This window comes from Neopelma chrysocephalum, unplaced genomic scaffold (assembly GCF_003984885.1).
Source record: "Neopelma chrysocephalum unplaced genomic scaffold, ASM398488v2 Primary Assembly neopelma1_44, whole genome shotgun sequence".
Classification (NCBI taxonomy): domain Eukaryota; kingdom Metazoa; phylum Chordata; class Aves; order Passeriformes; family Pipridae; genus Neopelma; species Neopelma chrysocephalum.
This window is the reverse complement of record NW_020897703.1, coordinates 1,191,081-1,207,881: the sequence shown is the minus strand read 5'-3', so window position 1 is coordinate 1,207,881 and position 16,801 is coordinate 1,191,081. Positions and strand designations below refer to the sequence as shown.

At 42.5% G+C, this 16,801-nt stretch overlaps 1 protein-coding gene across 5 annotated transcripts in view; it reads left to right on the top strand.

Moving 5' to 3' along the window:
* The window catches only part of ERBB4 (erb-b2 receptor tyrosine kinase 4), a 608,029-nt gene that overhangs the window by 314,943 nt on the left and 276,285 nt on the right, over positions 1–16,801 (top strand). For all 5 annotated transcript variants that reach the window (XM_027678007.1, XM_027678006.1, XM_027678008.1 and 2 more), the window contains one exon: positions 3,325–3,511. In XM_027678007.1, coding sequence (XP_027533808.1) covers positions 3,325–3,511 — 187 coding nt within the window. The remainder of the gene's footprint in view (positions 1–3,324; positions 3,512–16,801) is intronic.

Below are 16,801 nucleotides of genomic sequence, written 5' to 3'. Positions count from 1 at the left end.
CAGTCAAAATAATGCTGTAATGGGGCTAGGGGGGAATCCCACAAAATCACGGTGCTTTGGAGGTTAAAATTAAAAATTTTAGCTTTAAGTCTGTTGGTGATTAATCTACCTCTTTCTGTTCCAGTTGTAGGTGATGGGAATAAAAGGCAGGTATTTGCATTCTTGTCTCCTTTTTTTCCTTTCCTGAGGGGCAGACTCATGTGAAATGTGTTTTTGCGAGAGCCTCCAGCCCTAGCAGGAGAATCAGACTGGGAGGTGACACTCAGGCTACCACTGCCATGAGTCACTTCACCTCCTTAGAACTCAGATTAATGCTGAAGCCAAAACAGCTCAAATAGAGCATTAGGATACCTGAATTCAGGATACCTGAAGAGGAAAGCCTTCAGCCTTGTATACAAAAGGATGAGAGGTTCACATCATGCCTACCCTTGGCACAAGTTGCAGAGGAGGAGATCAGGCTGGCTGATCCCGTCTGGCATGAGGATTTGTGAGTCAGCATGGAAGCCAACAGGCATCTTTGCAGGGCTTGGAGTGAGCTCAAAGTGGGCAGGTGTCCATTTTCAGTAAGAATCATATCAAAACTTGCAGTGACTGTGTTAGCCAGGAGTGGCCGAAACCTGAGAACCCTGCTGCACTCCCTGTACACTTTTTTTTTAAGCCGGACCAGTTAGAAAACACACCAACCTGCAAAACAGGTTATCACTCTGCATTTTTTATTCATATTTGGATTTAAAACCAAAATTAAACCCTAACTTAATATATCAGACTACTAGATTTAGACAGGTTTTTATGTTCTAGTAAATTAGAACCCCCCTGGCTTATTTTCATAATTTTGTTTTGCAAGGATGAACATGGCAGTTTATCCAGCAAGTAAATAGGTGTTGCAAAATGATGGAAGTCATGGGACTGGAAGGGATCCTCTGGTTTGTCAAAATACTTGCCATAATTTGTTATTTCAGCTGGATAAACCAAACAAAGTGCAGGGCTTCTTAGGCAGTTCACAATTATCAACAGCAAAACTTTGTCATTTTCTCTGTTTTTTATCTTCTTTTCTTTCTCTTTTTTTCTTTTTTTAAATTTAGAATGAAGATTTGCTGCTCTGTGTGTATGTGTCATTTCTGTACTGTGCTGAATTAGGGCCCTTTCAGGTGGACTTGCTGTTTGGCAGTAAATAAGACATATCCTAAAAATAGAAAACGTGGTTACAAGTGACAACAATTGGCAGGGAGGACTTGTTCAGATACAGTTTTGGAACTGCTTTTAAATTTTTTTCCACTCAATTCCAAGTTAAACATCTATTTAAATTAATTAGAGCAATCATAGTATTCCTGGAATATCAGAGCAGAAATTGAAGCCATGAGTACAATTTAAATGTTTCCTGAATTCTGAAGAGAGGCTAAAAAAAGTTAGCTTAAGGAAATTTTTGCATATGATGAAAAACAAATTCCTGACCAAACTGGCTAAGCTGAAATGTCAGAAGGCAAAGAGCTATCATGAAAGTGCTGGAGAGCTTCTGATTATAATGGAATCAGTGTCCCAGGGTATAATGCAGGTCTACATTTAATACTGAGCTACTGAACCATACTTCTCAACCTAGCTCTGCTCACTGGGCTCTCATCAGAGTCCTGTAATGACACTGGGCTCTGTTTAGATGGCAAGTCTGGAAATAGCTCCAGAGCTATTTCAGCAGCTTCAGCTGAGTACAAGTGTTTGACTTTGCAAGGACAACTGTACTAGATTTTGTGGCATAGAAATCATTCCTTATGTACACTATCACATGTGTTAATCATATTACAGACCTTCTATAAGCCTAATTAAAAGGCTCTAGCACACATAAGTCTGAAATCGTGGTAAAGCCCTGAACCAGCAAAGCAAAATCCTTTATTAATGATACATGCACGACACATTTAATTCGATGCCTGCTGTTGCTTGTTGGGTTGTTTTTATTACAGTATTGACTGGAGTCCCCGTCATGTTTGTTATAGTCTGTGCATGTTACTCTAAGCAGAATTTTTCTTTCAGTGTTTTGTTTAAGGTATTGACTTTGCCAAAGGGAAGGAAAAAGTACATACAGCCACTTAAGCACACAAGTAGTGATATCAATTTCTGTCCATTAAATATGCATACACACATAAATATCCACATATACGGTGGTTTCAGGCTGTTGCGGGCGTGGGATTAGGTGAACTTGGAAAAACATATCAATGTGAAGGTCCTGTTTTTGGGAGCAGCTCTGGGCAGGAGCATTCCTCCAGCATGTGTCAAGTCCTGGTAAGGATGATCGGGTCTATGTGAGTGTTGAAATGCCACTTTTCAAAGGCATTTGCATATTTCTGAGCCACTTCTTTCAATTCCTTAGAGTGAAAACTTTATTTTCTCCAGGAGCATACTTTTCTCATTTGGGGTGCTTTTGTGCTTTTGTGGGGGGTTTTTTTTGATTTTTTTTTTTTTTTGTAATAACATCTTAGTTTTGTTAAGCTGTTGGGCTTTCAAAAAGTATTTCTAGTTATAGGGTTTTGGGGTCTTTTTTCTCTTTACAACCCAGGCAATCAATTCCTGAGTATGAGCAGGAGGGTTATTGAGCAGTTAATCTAAAGGCAACAAAGATCTCAACTACCCAAAGATGCAGCAATGATTTTGCTAAAAAGGTTTGGATAGCAGTTTTGATCAAAGACTGGTGTATAGTTCCAGCACTTCCAAATGAAACTTCAAGATTAATCTTTGCAAATACTCAGTGATCAATTCCACTTAAAAGTACAAAAATGTGTGTTAATACATCTGTGCTTAGTCTTTACTCTTCTGAACCTGCCCCCCGTCTACCATTGTTCCTGTTCGATGGTGAGCTCTTCCAGAGGTGTCTTCCACGTTGTGTCCCTTCAGTGCCACCCTGAAATATGCTGTACAGCACAGAGTTACTTGCAAACAGACAATCTCATCTGAACTATGGCATTTCCCCAGTGGATTTTGCTCATGTACTGCAGAGGCCTTTGACCTGCTCTCTGCCTTGAGTTGTGCAAAGTCATCCTTTTGTGAATCTTTAATACCCTACAGTGAATTTCTCCTCAAGTTTTACTAGACTGAGAAAAAGGAGCACCTCTCTATTTTCTACCTTTCCAACAATTATTTCTAACAAACTCACTAAAATTGAAACAGAAGTGTGCTTGAAATCATAAATTGAAAACGAATTTTTTTTTCAAAAGTGGTTTTGTTTCTTTTTTTTCCTTGGGTAGCAGCATCTCATACTAAAGCATCCACTACATGGGAAATTCAGGACAGTTAAAAATGGACCGCATCTAATGCGTTTGTTTCATTTTTGCCTTTCAGTCTATCCGAGAAGTGACAGGCTATGTTTTGGTGGCTTTGAACCAGTTTGAATACCTGCCATTGGAGAACCTGCGCATCGTTCGTGGGACCAAACTCTACGAAGAGCGGTATGCTTTGGCAATATTCCTTAACTACAGAAAGGATGGGAACTTTGGACTCAGGGAACTTGGACTGAAGAACTTGACAGGTAAGTGAAACTTGCAAATGTGATGGATTAGATGCAAGAAAAGAAAAATGAGCTTGTTGAGTATTTACCTCCATGCCCTCAGTCACTTGCATTCTGCAAGTAATAGAGGCACTACAAGAGGCTGGCAGTTGTATGAGAGTTTCATCAGTACTTCATTCTTTTTTTTTGGTTTATGAATGTACTTTTCTCAATACTGGTCAAATACTGTGCTTGGAAGTTATGCCAAGAGCATATTTGAAACAAAAATAATTGCTGAAAGAGTAGGTGAAATTTTTTTCTGAGTTTTCATATCATGAGCATGTTGGTTTCCTTGTAATCCTTGATTATGGCACATGTGTTGCTTTAGGTGTAGGGTATTTTCTGCCAAGTTGTCCTAGTTTTGGCATTTCCTGAGCCTCTTCTCTTGCTGCTGTCTGTCACCATTGCTGCTGCACAGGGCTGTTGGGGAAAAAGTAGGGGTGAGAGGGACTGTATCTTTTGTGTATTTAATTTTAGAACGCCTTTTTCTAAGCAAAAATAGTGCATTACATATAATGAGAGACATGCTTATTTTCTTGAGCCAGAAATGTAAGCAAAGTCCATGGTTTTATGTTCATCTGTAAATTCATGGCTGGATCGTGTTGTGGGGTAGATCAACACTTCATTTCTCCCATCTGAGGATCTACAGTCAGTGGTTTTGGAGATTAAAACTTGGCTAAATATCACTGGACTGTAACTTAATAAAGATTAAGCAGAGGTAACCTCCTTTTATGGAATTCACCGGAAGTATTTTATTTATACCTAGTTCCTCATCAACTGTTATAATTTCTACCCTAAGCTTTGGTGATTGTGAAATGGCCTTATTCCTGCTAGCAGCTAAAAGCTTACTGAAAATCACTGCCCTGAACTGGATGTGAAGATTGAACCTCAGTACAGAGAGGTGGGAACCTTCTGAACTCTATTTAGGCACCCTTCTCTCTTTGCTTTTTTTTTTTCTTTCAATATTCAGAGTGACATACAAGTGCTTAGAGATCCCCGTTTGAGCCTCACCAGGCTTTCAAAAACAGGAGGGAAAACGAGGCCTGAAGTACTTTACAAAATAAACCAGTTTGGGCTGACTCTTTCTGATCAGGTTCTTTCTTATGGTCAAATTTTTAACAATTTTTAGCAATTTTCTCTTATGAGATCATCATGCCGATATCAGAGTGCTTCCCAAAGGTCTCTAAATCTCTACCATCTACTACTCTTCTCTCTGACTGTCATAACCTAATTTCCTTCTCTTCTGTTCCTGTATATCTTCCCACCTTTCTGATTTAGGGAGTTCATTGTAACTGTCTAAACCTTCACATAACACACAGCCATAGCATTTGGTAATAATAGTTGTATCTCTTTCTTTGTATATGTTTTCTGGTCTGTGAGTCTCAAAAATGCTTTGTAAAGGACACTAAGGCTGGGTGAAACTGAGATAGAGAGGTGAGAGCAAGGCCAGAAAATGGCTGGAAGTCTTTCCTCTTGGGTCTGAGGCTGTTCTGCCAGGAGGAAAGAGTTGTACTCTTAAGGCTCATTTAGCTGTGGCTTTGCTGCTCAGTAAGGTAAAAAACCCCTGATTTTGTTGGCTTCTGCTCAGGATTTTCTTCTTGAACCAACTTCCCTGTGCTCATAGGCAGTTCCTGAGATTCCAGAGGTGCTCTCTGGAAGCCTCTGTGATGTGATAGACACAGCACTAAAACTGCCCAGCAAATAGTTTCATTTTCTTTTTACGTATCATGAGAAAACCTGCCTTAGCTTAGCCCCTGAGTCTCTCCTAACATGAGATCATCACAGCCACTTCATCTGATTTAGGTGTTTAGAAAGGTCTCTGATGGGATTATTTGGCTCAAAATGTATTGTTGTCTCTTGGAAGAAAAGTGCTTTAATAACACTAACTCGTCTCTCTGGAGCACTTAAATAGCTTCTGGGTGCTGAATATGAGCCAGTGTGTGCTTCCAAATACTCAATGTTTTCTAGATAGCATGTGCCAGGGCCTCATGAGTCTCTTCAGCAGCTGTTCATTGACCATTTTGTACACTGCTTAAGAGGCACCTGGCTATTTTAACCCCTAACCTGCCTCTGGTTGCACATGCTCTTCCTGGAGCATATTCATACTTCATTTATTTCAATAACACATCCTTAGCATTAGTAGCTGCATAAAAATAACTGGTGGATGTGGGAGTTGGTGGTGTTGCAAGGCTGTGATGGATCAGCTGTGTCTGAACCTATTCTGTGTCTTCCCCTTGCTCTATATTTACGTCAGAAACCACCAGTGAGTTATTAAATTGAAGAAGCAGCAGCCCTCGTGAGCTTGCATCCTTCAAGTCCACTGGAGATTTCAAGAGACTGTCTTTGAATGCTCCATCTCTTCCACCTGAGTAAAATATAAACATGTCTCTTGTATGTGAAGAATTGTCATTCCAGTGCTTATGCCTTGTTCACAGAAGTTTGGGGGAAGTTCTGTTCTTATTTGTGCAGTGCAGGATGATGGGTTCCTGAGGGTATTTCTGCCCACTGCTGCACAATATGAAAACACCAGCACTACTCCTTGTGTTAAATAAATGAGGAAGCTGCTTTCACCTGCAGATTCTCCTCTGCCTTCACCACAGACAGTGTTTTTCAGCTTCCTGTGCTGTACCATTGCAGTATTTTCAGTGTGTTGTTAACAGCTGTGTTTTTATTGCCAGATATGTCTATCAAGTTTTCATCTTTAAATGTAACTTTAAATGCTTGAATTTCCTCCCTTGTGCTATAAAAAAATGACAGCTGTGAAGGCAGTAAGTTTTATCTCACACAGAAAACATGATCCAATTCTCACTCACGATGTCTGTCAAAACACAGAGTTTTGTTTGTATAGCTCAGGCCAGGACCACATCCTAAAATTTATGTGACACCTGCAAGAAATCTTAGCTATAAAATCCTTTTCTCACTTGTTATAAAAACTTAGTCAGTGGTTCCACAAACATGTCAAAACCAAACTGACATTGAACTAATGAAGTGGCTGCTGCCATCTCAGCCGGACTCATCTCAGTTTGCAGATTCAGCTGCCAAGTAGCCTTACAGTAAAAAGGCAGGTTTGACATACTGAACATATTCTTCAGCCTGAGATGAGCAGAATAACTGATGCTGAGGAAGAAGGTTATGCCACCTTCTTCCAGTCATGGCCTGGGAGCTAGTGCAAATCATACCTGTCTTCCCCAGCTAGCCAGGCAGTCAACCTTAACTTATCCAGTGAAAGGGCATAATCATTTTTCACACTTGGAGCACTCCAAATACAGAGAATACCTGATGGCTGCATTTCATTATGGCATTTATCTTTTGTGAGTGGGGAAAGAGGGATAACTCACAAGATCTAAAACCACTTATGAAGTATCCCATATTTTCCTCTGTGTGAAGATGTGTAAGAGATTTACAGCAAATTATGTATCTTTGAGCAATGTTAACCTTATCTTCCCTATTGGTCTTGGGGACAGAGGCTCCCCTGTGTCTGCCTGTACAACCCTTGAGTTCCTTGAATATATTAGATTGAAATGGACTTAGCAGGGATTAGTTCAGTAATGCAAAAAAAAAAGGCAGAAAAATCTTCAGTTTTTTTGTTTGTTTATTTCTTTTGCAGGAATCCAGATGGATAATAAATTGAGATAATTGAGGTTCAAATGACAAATGGATATAGTATCTTAAAGTATTTGGTCAGTGATAACCAAAGAAAGAAAATCTACTTTTATGGGCAGGAGAACCAGAGACAAAGAAACATCTTCACTGGATGTAGAAAGTGATCCATTGTAAATTTCCCCATCAACACATTTCTGTAATTGGTTGTTTGTTTTTTTTTAAATTTGATTACATTTTTTTTAATTAAAAAAAAAAGTTTGCTTTTAAAAGCAAACTTTTAAAGTTCTGTGATTATTCCTATAATGTTTTCAATATTATTTTCCCCCCTCAAGAAATCAAAAATGCTAAAGGGTGCTTTGGAGGGGGAAAGAATAGCATCGCTCATGAAAAAGGTTGCTTTTCAACCCTTCATTTGCCAGTTTTTTGGCTTTTTTTCTTAACAAGCACTGCTCATTTATTATAATAATATTGCAGCCCAATCAGGTTGAAGGGAAGGGCTTGGGAGGAGTCAAATTTTCTTTCTGTTTTGTTCACTGGGCATTTTTTGGACATAAAATTCTTTTGGAAATCTTACTTAGATACCCACTCAAGACCTGAGCTCGTTTAGCGCTGTGTGTACATCATTTTTGCAGCAGGGATTAAGGCCACCCCCTTTTCATTGCCTTGATCACAAAATGCTCGGCCTGTGTCAGCAAGACCTTTCCTTGGACCAGGAGCCACTGCTGCGTTCATGATGTTCAGAGGTGTGAATGCCTGTGTGTGACACCCCAGCCCGAGAAGACAGGACAGGAGTGTGCTGACTGTGGCATGTTTTTTAATCTCTGTGGCTTCATGCTAGCAGGATGAGCTGGGAAGAAAGCAATATGTAACTTGCCTCAGGCTTGCTATGCAACAGGTGGGCAAGGCATTGCCTCTTAACCTTGGAGAGGGGTTGCTAGGATACATGGAGGGATGAGGAATTGGTTTAAAAATCCCTATGGTACCCTCTGCGTGCAGGGCTGCTGCAGGAGTTCTCTGCCCTGTAGGAGAAGCTGCAGTGGCTCCGAGACTGCCCAGGTGTGCTCCTTTCCCTGAATCCTCAGAGCTGCGCTGACCATGGAGGCATTTGTATCCCAGCACATCTTTGTGACAAGCCAGCGGGTAGGAGAAAAGGGAGGAACACCTCCTTTCCCGTGTCTGTGCTTCCCCTGAGAAAGGAGGGCTCATTGTGGTGGCAGAGACCTTGGGGACACAGCACAGAACCAGCCATGTGTTCCCCTTGCTCATCTTGTCCCGGTGGAGAAAAGGAATGAGACTTGTGGCTGCCCCCACGCTCATAAATGCAAGTGTGCCTGCTAGCACATCTGTCTCCTCTCTCCCAGGACACTGTTAGACTTTTTCCTAGAAAAAAAATCACCTCGTTCCAGCTACTGCTCTCCTCATTGTAGGTGTGATTTGACAGACAGGAAAGTCCAGAGACCAGTCTCTGCTGGCAGCGTGTGTGCAGCCATCCTGTGCTGAGCACAGAGGCAGGCACTAGCATGGACTCGGGCTGCTCCCTGCTAGTTGGCATCAGTGCCTGGGAATGCTTCCAGGCACTCCTCAGCTTAGCACTGCAGATGTGGCCCAGAGGAATCCCAGATAAGGGACCTGCAGGCTGAGGAGCAACTGCCTCCAGCTAGCAGAAAATTGCTCACAGGTGTTATCAAAGCAAATAGATATATTGTATACAGCCAGAAAGAAGTACTGATTTTGAGCCCCGAGAGATTTATACTTATTATACTTATTATGTCCGGTAACAAAGGTGGGACAGTGGTTTTTAAATTTCAGCAAGGCTTGAAAATTGTAATCACTTTAAAGGATTTGGATATGCTTTTGTCCTGCTAAATGGCATAACTAATGTCTGTGATTCTTTGCAACTTATTGATTAACAATTTATGCTCCATTTTCTTTATTTCAGAGCACTTTACTGTTTTCAAATCTATCTCTGGTGTAACAAATGTGCAATCTTGTTTGGAATGATCATGGCAAAGAATTAAGCAAAAAGCTCATCAGAATAATGATATGTTGGTAAATGGTTTTAGTTGGAAATACAAAGGATCCCCCGTAAAGGTATTTGCTGGTGTCCCACTTTCCCCCAATATTTTCATATGAACAAGGAATCACATATATTGCAAATGGTCTAAACCAGTTTTTTGAAAGTAATACACAGAATTATTGATGTGAGTTTCTAATGTCGTGCAGCAGGATAACTTCATGTCACACAGCTTTTCCTGCAACAAAACAAGGCTTAAAATCATGGGGATGAGAAACCAGGCCAAATCCTTAGCTGGTGTAAATTGGCTTACTTGCTTTGACTTAATAATGAACTGAAATTTAAATTGCCCTTTACTTTCTTCAGTGGGTAATTTAATTCATGCTTTAATTTATAAGTTAACTAGTGCCTAACACCCACTTAAGCCCTTTTAAGGATGTTGTGTTGAGGGTGATCTGTCAGGATTAATACCAGCTAATGATAGCTGACTCAAGGCATGTCTACACCAGGCAGCCCAGCTCTGTACAGGGATGCTTAAGCCAGCATCCAGCCTGGCTAGCTTTGGAAATAGTGTTAACCACACCACTTGGGCCCTGTGCTTGGGCTAAATAACCTTGCGAGGTGGATGCAGATCGCTTCTGTCTTAACTACAGTCTCTGCAAACAGAAGCATGTTGTTCTGGGCTTTCAGAGTCTGAACTATGTGGCTGCTGGGTAAGGAAGGGTATGCTGGTAAAGACTAGGGTCTAGAGTACATAGAGGAAATCCTTCCTAGCCCTGTGGTAATGTACACATCTGCTGCTTTATTTTGTGAATCATACCACTTGTAAAACAGAGCCAATAATGCTTGCCTGCTTTAATTAGACTTATTTTGAAAGTGTCATTGAAAGTGCTATTCAGAGAGGATCTGGTGTGATGTGGAATTCAACTTTTAACACTGACAAACGTTAGTTTAAATGTCATTATAAAATGCGTCCAGATATGTTGCCATTGTTACCTGATAATGCCATTTAAAATAATAATGTCATTCATGCTCTTTTTCCTTGGCAGTTTCTCTTTTTCGCCTCTCTGCAGTAGTTCTCTCTATCTGTGTGTTTTTCAATTATGAAGCAAGAAATTCTCTGTGTTCTGGAGGTGTGAAACACCCTTTAGCTGTTTAGAAATGTGGGCAATCAAGATAAATCCAGTAGTACTGAAACCTTCTGGTAATGGAGTAGCTTTGCCTGACTTCCGTGACTTAAGAGCTTTAGCAGCACAGGGATTTTTCTGGCCATGTGCTTTGGAGGGAGTTAAACATCTGAACAGAGTAATCCCTCCATTTCAATCACACGGGTCAGGAATGGGTGACATTTCAAAACATCCAACTTTGGCAGACAGATCTGTGTTGAGCTACACTGTAACTTAAGTAAAATGCAATAAGTGTTACAGTCAGGAGGATCCTACAGTTTATAGCAACAGCACTACTGAGAAAATATATCCTGGCTCCCAGCCTGCTCGGGAAAGAAAGAAAGAGCGAGCTGCAAGAATTGTATTCCCCAGCCCAGGCCAAGTCTTGTCTGGGTGTTTTAGAAGTTAAAATCCTTGCTACTCCATTATTGTATCTTCTCTAGTTCAGATGAAAGAAAGAAGTGGTAGTTTCAGTGTTTGTTGTTTGGGGTGGGGCTTTTTTCATTTTTTTTCCCCCTCTTTCTCTCTACAGTCTTCTGAACTCATTGATTTTCTTATTTCCTTCTGACAAGCTACAGCTGACAAGGAATTTAGTGCTTTTGTGAAGTAATTAAAGTCTTGTGTTACATGGGGAATGCGATCTATCGGCACTACTTGGCAAAAGGCAAATTACTGAGCAAGATAGTCCAGTTGCCACTATCTGCAGTGTGGACATGAGCTGTGGGCCTCTGCTGGGGCAGAGAGACCAGCCTCCAACAGTGTGGGGCTGCTGACATCTAGGGCTCAAAATGGCATGAAACTCTGGGAATCAGGTGTCAAGTTTAGTGCCTTCATGAAAAGCTCAGCAGAGGAATCTCAGTGGCATTTGCACATAGGTCTGGAGGGCAGTGTATGCCTACAAGTCAGTATATGCTTACAGACCTGGATTTAAACGCAAATCCAACAGTGTGCTCCTTATCCTAGCTTTTCTTGCCAGCCTATAGAAATTATTAGTTGGGCTTTAGGACACCATTCATTGCAGATACAGAAGTCCCGCTGAGTTCAAAGAAGGGTGGATCAGATCCCCAGGTTTACAGAGTGGAAATAATTGGTGTTCCTAGGATATTTTCATGCCTGTTCATTTTCATGTCATTTACTGCAGAGAGAAATTCCCTAGAAACCCTGTATGGAAGGACTTGAGAGGCAATGAACCAAAAACTTTCATTTGCTCCATGTAGCTCCAGAAAAACCCCTACAGACACAGGAGGCAGAACAGCCCCCCAAACGCTCAGCACAGGGGTGAGTGTCATGTAGCCTTCACTGCCTGCAGGCTGACAGAGGCAAGTGCTCCCACCTTCCGCTTGGCCAGCTCCATCCCAGCCTGCTTGTTCCTTGCCTGCACACAAACCTGTTTCTTGCAGTGTCACAAAGTCCCAGCATGGCCAGTACAGGGACTGGTCTCATCAAAACCAACGTGGGGCAGTTGTAACTTGAGTGGGTCTGCAGCAGCCTTGAGATGTGCAGCAGTGCAGGGCCAACAGGTTACTAAGAGATTATCTGAAACAGAGTTTGATCACACAAGCTTTGTCCACTGGGATGTTAAAGGGAAATGCTGCTGTTATGAGGATTGTGTTTTGTGTTAGTCTATGAAAAGAGTTCCAACAGATTGAACCCATCTGCAGTGCTATGCTGCCAGATCCTGCCTGCAGTTTCCAGGGTGAGGAAATCTCTTGTTAGCTTCTGAATTGGCACACAGATAACAGCAGTCCCTGATGGGGAGCAAGGAGTTTACTGTCAGGAGCTTTTTTTATGTGACTGGGCAAAGTAAAAGGGACTGACAATTACAGTTGTCTCCAGAGACCCTTTCTGACCTGTCTTGTTTGCTCCCCTCTCCCTGCCCTACGGGAGTGGACATGCTGACTGGGATGCATCCAAGGGCAGCCGTTCCAGGCAGCTGGATATGCTGTGTTTGTGAGTGTGCTTTGGAAACATTGAAACACACAGGCACCTGCACTGCATCTCTGCAAAGCTGCCGAGGCAAACCAGAGATGGACAGGGCAAGGTAAGCTCGAGGGGAACATAAAAATAGAAATGCAGCCCTGTAGAAGGCAAATCACCACGTGAGCAGAGGTAAGAAAGTGGGAAACATTCAAGCACGTTCCCCACAACTAACAGCGGAGCAGAAGTGCTCACCTGGATGGTACCTGCATTTAAGATGAAGGAGCAGACAGGCTGCTCAGGACTGTGTCTGATACAGACCTGCTGGAGTTCTCTGGGACTCCAGACTCTTTGTCAGCCCCACCTGGATTCAGCCATGTAAAATGAGCTGTGATTGGTCTGAAGTGCCAGTGTGAGGTAATCAGAGCAGGACACAGGTAATGCCTGTGGACAGGAGCTGTCTGTGGGCTGTAGGAGCCTTTTCTGTATCACTCGGAACGTGCCTGCAGGCATGGAGTGGGGGAACAAAGGTATCAGATGAGGAGAACATGCTGGAGGCCTTTTTCTTTGATGTTTGGAAATCGCTCAAGGGGCTGTCTTCTCTGAAACCCCTTTGCTTTGCCTTTTTTTCTTTTCTTTTTTTTTCTTCTCCTTGGTGAAACTTTCATAGATGTACTCTCATTTCTTTAAGGCTTAGAAGTGAGAGCACATCCATCCATCCAATCGTTGTACAAACGCTATGCTCACGTTGGAGTTCCTCCGGGAGCTGACTTCTGCTTCTGCCAGTCAGAAATAGCAGAGCCACGTGCTTTGGGTTTGAAACTGCTGGGACTCTTGATGTGGGGGGCACAGAAGGAAGGGCAGCTTCAAAAACATCTCTCTCTGTGATGCTAGAGAGAAGAGAATTTGGTGTTGTTCTTTGGGTTTTGTGGGGTTTTTGGTGGGATTTTTTTGGTTTTGTTGTTGTTGTATGTTGGGGGGGAGGTTGTGTGGTTTTGGATTTTTGCCTCCCCTTTTTTTTTCGTGCTGATGTTTTTTAACTGGCGTAGGAACTGTAGGGTCAGTCACCTTCCAAAATGGCTCTGGGTGCGAGTACCTGAGGGCGGGAGGCAGAGGTTGAGTCCACGTGTAGAGGTTCAAGATGTTCTTTCCAAGACTACTGCTCATCTGCTCCAACCTCCTGGGTGTAGACTTCCACTAGACTTCAGTTAGTGGAAGATTTTTGAGAACTTTTTTAAAATTGAAAAATGTGTGACAGGGACGCTTTCTGTGAGAAAGGAATAGTTTTTGAAAAACACGGGGAAAAGTATTGAAATTGCCAGGAACCACCTTTTGTTTAAAAATGAAAGGGTATGGCTTATGATTTTTAGCAGCTTTTCTTGCTTTCTTCTATAAATTAATTTAATTTTCAATCAAACAAATCAAGGTAATTTGTGTTAATTGAACAATAATAAATGAACCTGTTTTAGACTGAATTTTGTTTTCCATTGGATTTTGACTCACTGAAGTATCTGATCTTAGCTTCTTTGCCTGGTCTAGGAAGTGAAAGGTCTTAAAAAAAACCTTTAAAAGGGTTGAAAAGTTGTTTCTTGCTCATATTTTATCCCAGTATCAGTCATAAAATACTTCCTTTATTGTAGGAGTGTGCCCAATGGAAAACAGATACACAGAGCAAGTTGTAAATGAATCGGCTCAGCTGCTGATTGTGGTGCAGGTCTGTCAACATGGTTTGACATGAACAACCTGCTTCTTGACAGGGTAAATTGGATTTTTTTGGGAGCTGCTTGCTGCCCATGTTTGAACTTCATACATTATACTGGTGTCAGACTACTGTGGCTGTCCCTATAGCACAGGGCAATCACTCTGAGGTTACACTGGATGCAGAGCCTGAACTGTGCATCTCTGCTCATTTTTAAGTGATATGACCAATTCTGGGCTCCCAGTATATCTCTCTGTGGTTCTGGAGTGAAGAATTAGATGCAGGACAACATTATGTCTTGGAGCAGTGCCCTTGGTTTAGTGTTGTTACAATTTGTTTTATGAAAGCGTGATGGTTCATTTTTTTAAAGCCAAAACAACATGCACCTGAGTACATGCACCTAAGTGCATCTGAACCAGTGGCAAGCTTTGCAGCAAGCTTGAGGTCATGACTGAGTTCATCCCCTGGCTCGAAGGCTCAGTCCAGATCCTACTGAAATTACTCTTTGCTAGCATTGTACAGGAAGAAGAGTGGATGTGTAGCCCAGGAGATGGCTTTCTCATCTCTGGTGGAGTTAACTGAGTTGTGTTTCCAGGCAATAGTAATTATCTTCCCCTAAGACAGAGGGAGGATGAAAGCAAAGCACCCTGTCCCCTATGTGCTCGAGGGGAAGCTGGGGTGCACACAGCTGCAGATGTCCTAGGATGTGGAAGAAGCCCACAGGGGTTGATAAAAGAGATTCCCTTGTGCCAAATCAAGAGGTACAAGGTATGTTTTGGGGGAGTTGGATGTTGACTGGCATTGGCAGGACATCTAAAGTCTGGAATATCCATAGCGTTGGTGCTCCCTGGCAGTCTCACCAGGACTGAGTTCTGTTCTGAGATGGTGATACCAAGCTCCCTAATTTTTTATTTTTTTCTTCCCCACCTTCTCCAGAAGGAAGCACACTGCTGGCTCTTCTTACATGTTGTGACTCTAGGGTATGGTCCTGGGCAGGGCTAAGAGTTGGACTCGCTGATCCTTGTGGGTCCGTTCCAACTCAGCATATTCTGTGATTCTGTGGTCAAAGCGCTGTTTATTTATTTCTTTAACTGGAAGCATATGCTACTTTTTCAGTTGGATGTCAAAGCCCACTTACCAAGGGTTGCCCCCGGCTGCTGTTTGGCAGGAATTCACAGGAGCAGCAGCCAGGCAGGACTGGCTGCCCAAGACCCCCTTGGAGGCTGTGCTGGGGGAACAGCAATAGCGGTTGCAGGTAGAAGGGATCATTGTTCTGAATCCTTCAAGTACAACATGAACTGGGCAGATAAGAAGTTTTGTCTTTTTTTCTCTACCTACACAGGGCATGTAGGTGTTCTGAAATGATGCTGTTGTGGCCTCGTGGCTGTGGTTTTCTTTGCTCCTGCTGAGTTAACTATTACTTGTGGCAGCCGTGCTTCAGGTGGTCACTCTTATGTGCTGATACAGGTGTGCACTGCAGAGCTGCTGTCAGGTGAAGGTGGCAGTCATGAAATACTTCAGCAATGGCCAGACTCAGAGGCTCTTCTGCTTTAGAGAGTGCTGATCTTTAAGTGAGACTTGATGTCTTACAAGCAGGCACTGAGCTAAAATATCCATAGGGTGAGGTTGCAGGGGCAGCATCCTCCTCTTTGTGTGTCAAAGAAGAGCTGAGAGGGATATTTTAATAGCTGTGAATGCATGACAGCTTAATCCCATGGGTTGTGCAGTTAGCCCCTTGTGAGCTCAGTAAATCTCAACGCAGCCCCCATTTCATCCAGGAGTAAGACTTCTAGATGTTCAGAGCTGAGTGGGTTTGATTTAATATTCAGAAGCATTCAGCTTCCCAAATAAAGATAATAGTTTTGCTAGTTGAGAGATTTATTAATATGTTAACATGGCCTTAGTTTTAGCCTTTTATTCCTCCCTTTCTAAAGAAATGTTTTGCCACAAACCAGCCTTGAAGTTTGGAAAAGTAATCAAAGCTCTGCTGAGCAAATTTGATGATACTGATGGTTGAATGAGTTGTGACCTCTGCTGGCCTCATTCTGCTCCATTTCCCCTTCAGGCTGGTAGCAGTGGCTGGAAGTAAATATTAATCTGTTAATTTAGCCTCTAGTATAAATAGAAAAAACATAAATTGCAATCACTCCTTTGTCAGGGGGCTTATCCAACCTCACTACTTTTCTTCTGAGGAAGAAGTGGCAGTGCTGCCTGTGTGCTTCTCTGCTCAGGGGACTTTCCATCCCATGGTGTCTGGGTGGGACAGATTATGTCTTGCTTGTCACAGCAGGAGGGCCAGGTGAGGCACTTGCCACCTGGGCATATATCCTCCAACATCCCCGTTTAATAACTGCTCTTCTTCCTTGCATCCTTCTCTGGAGACAGCTGCCCTCCATGTTATATTTTTTTCTTTGGCTGTTTCTGAAAAGAGATAAAATCCGTCTGTATGGAGACAGGTTGTGTTAGGTTAACTTACTGTGCCAGTCCTAGGAAAGAAACTGGGACATGGAAATAATATCCTGTTGCTGAGAAACGGAGGGCTGGAAGGGACTACCTTCACTCTGGTTGAGTTCAGATAAGCATTGTAGCATATGGAATCCTTTTACAACCTTCACAAGGGCCAGACATAATTTTATGCAGGAGAGGGGAGAGCTGGGCAAATGCAGTTGCAGCTTCCTTTCTTCTTTCCAGTGGGATGGTGAGTTTGCCTGATACATGGCACAGTGACAGCTGCATGGGCAGGTCAGGGCTGTGTCACCTGGCAAGCACTGGCCTGCAACCGGGTAGAGGGATTGTTTACCTGTGCTGTACAGGGCCATTTCAAAACCCTTTCATGCCTGCCTGTTGTTGGTATCCAAACCAACATGCCTCCA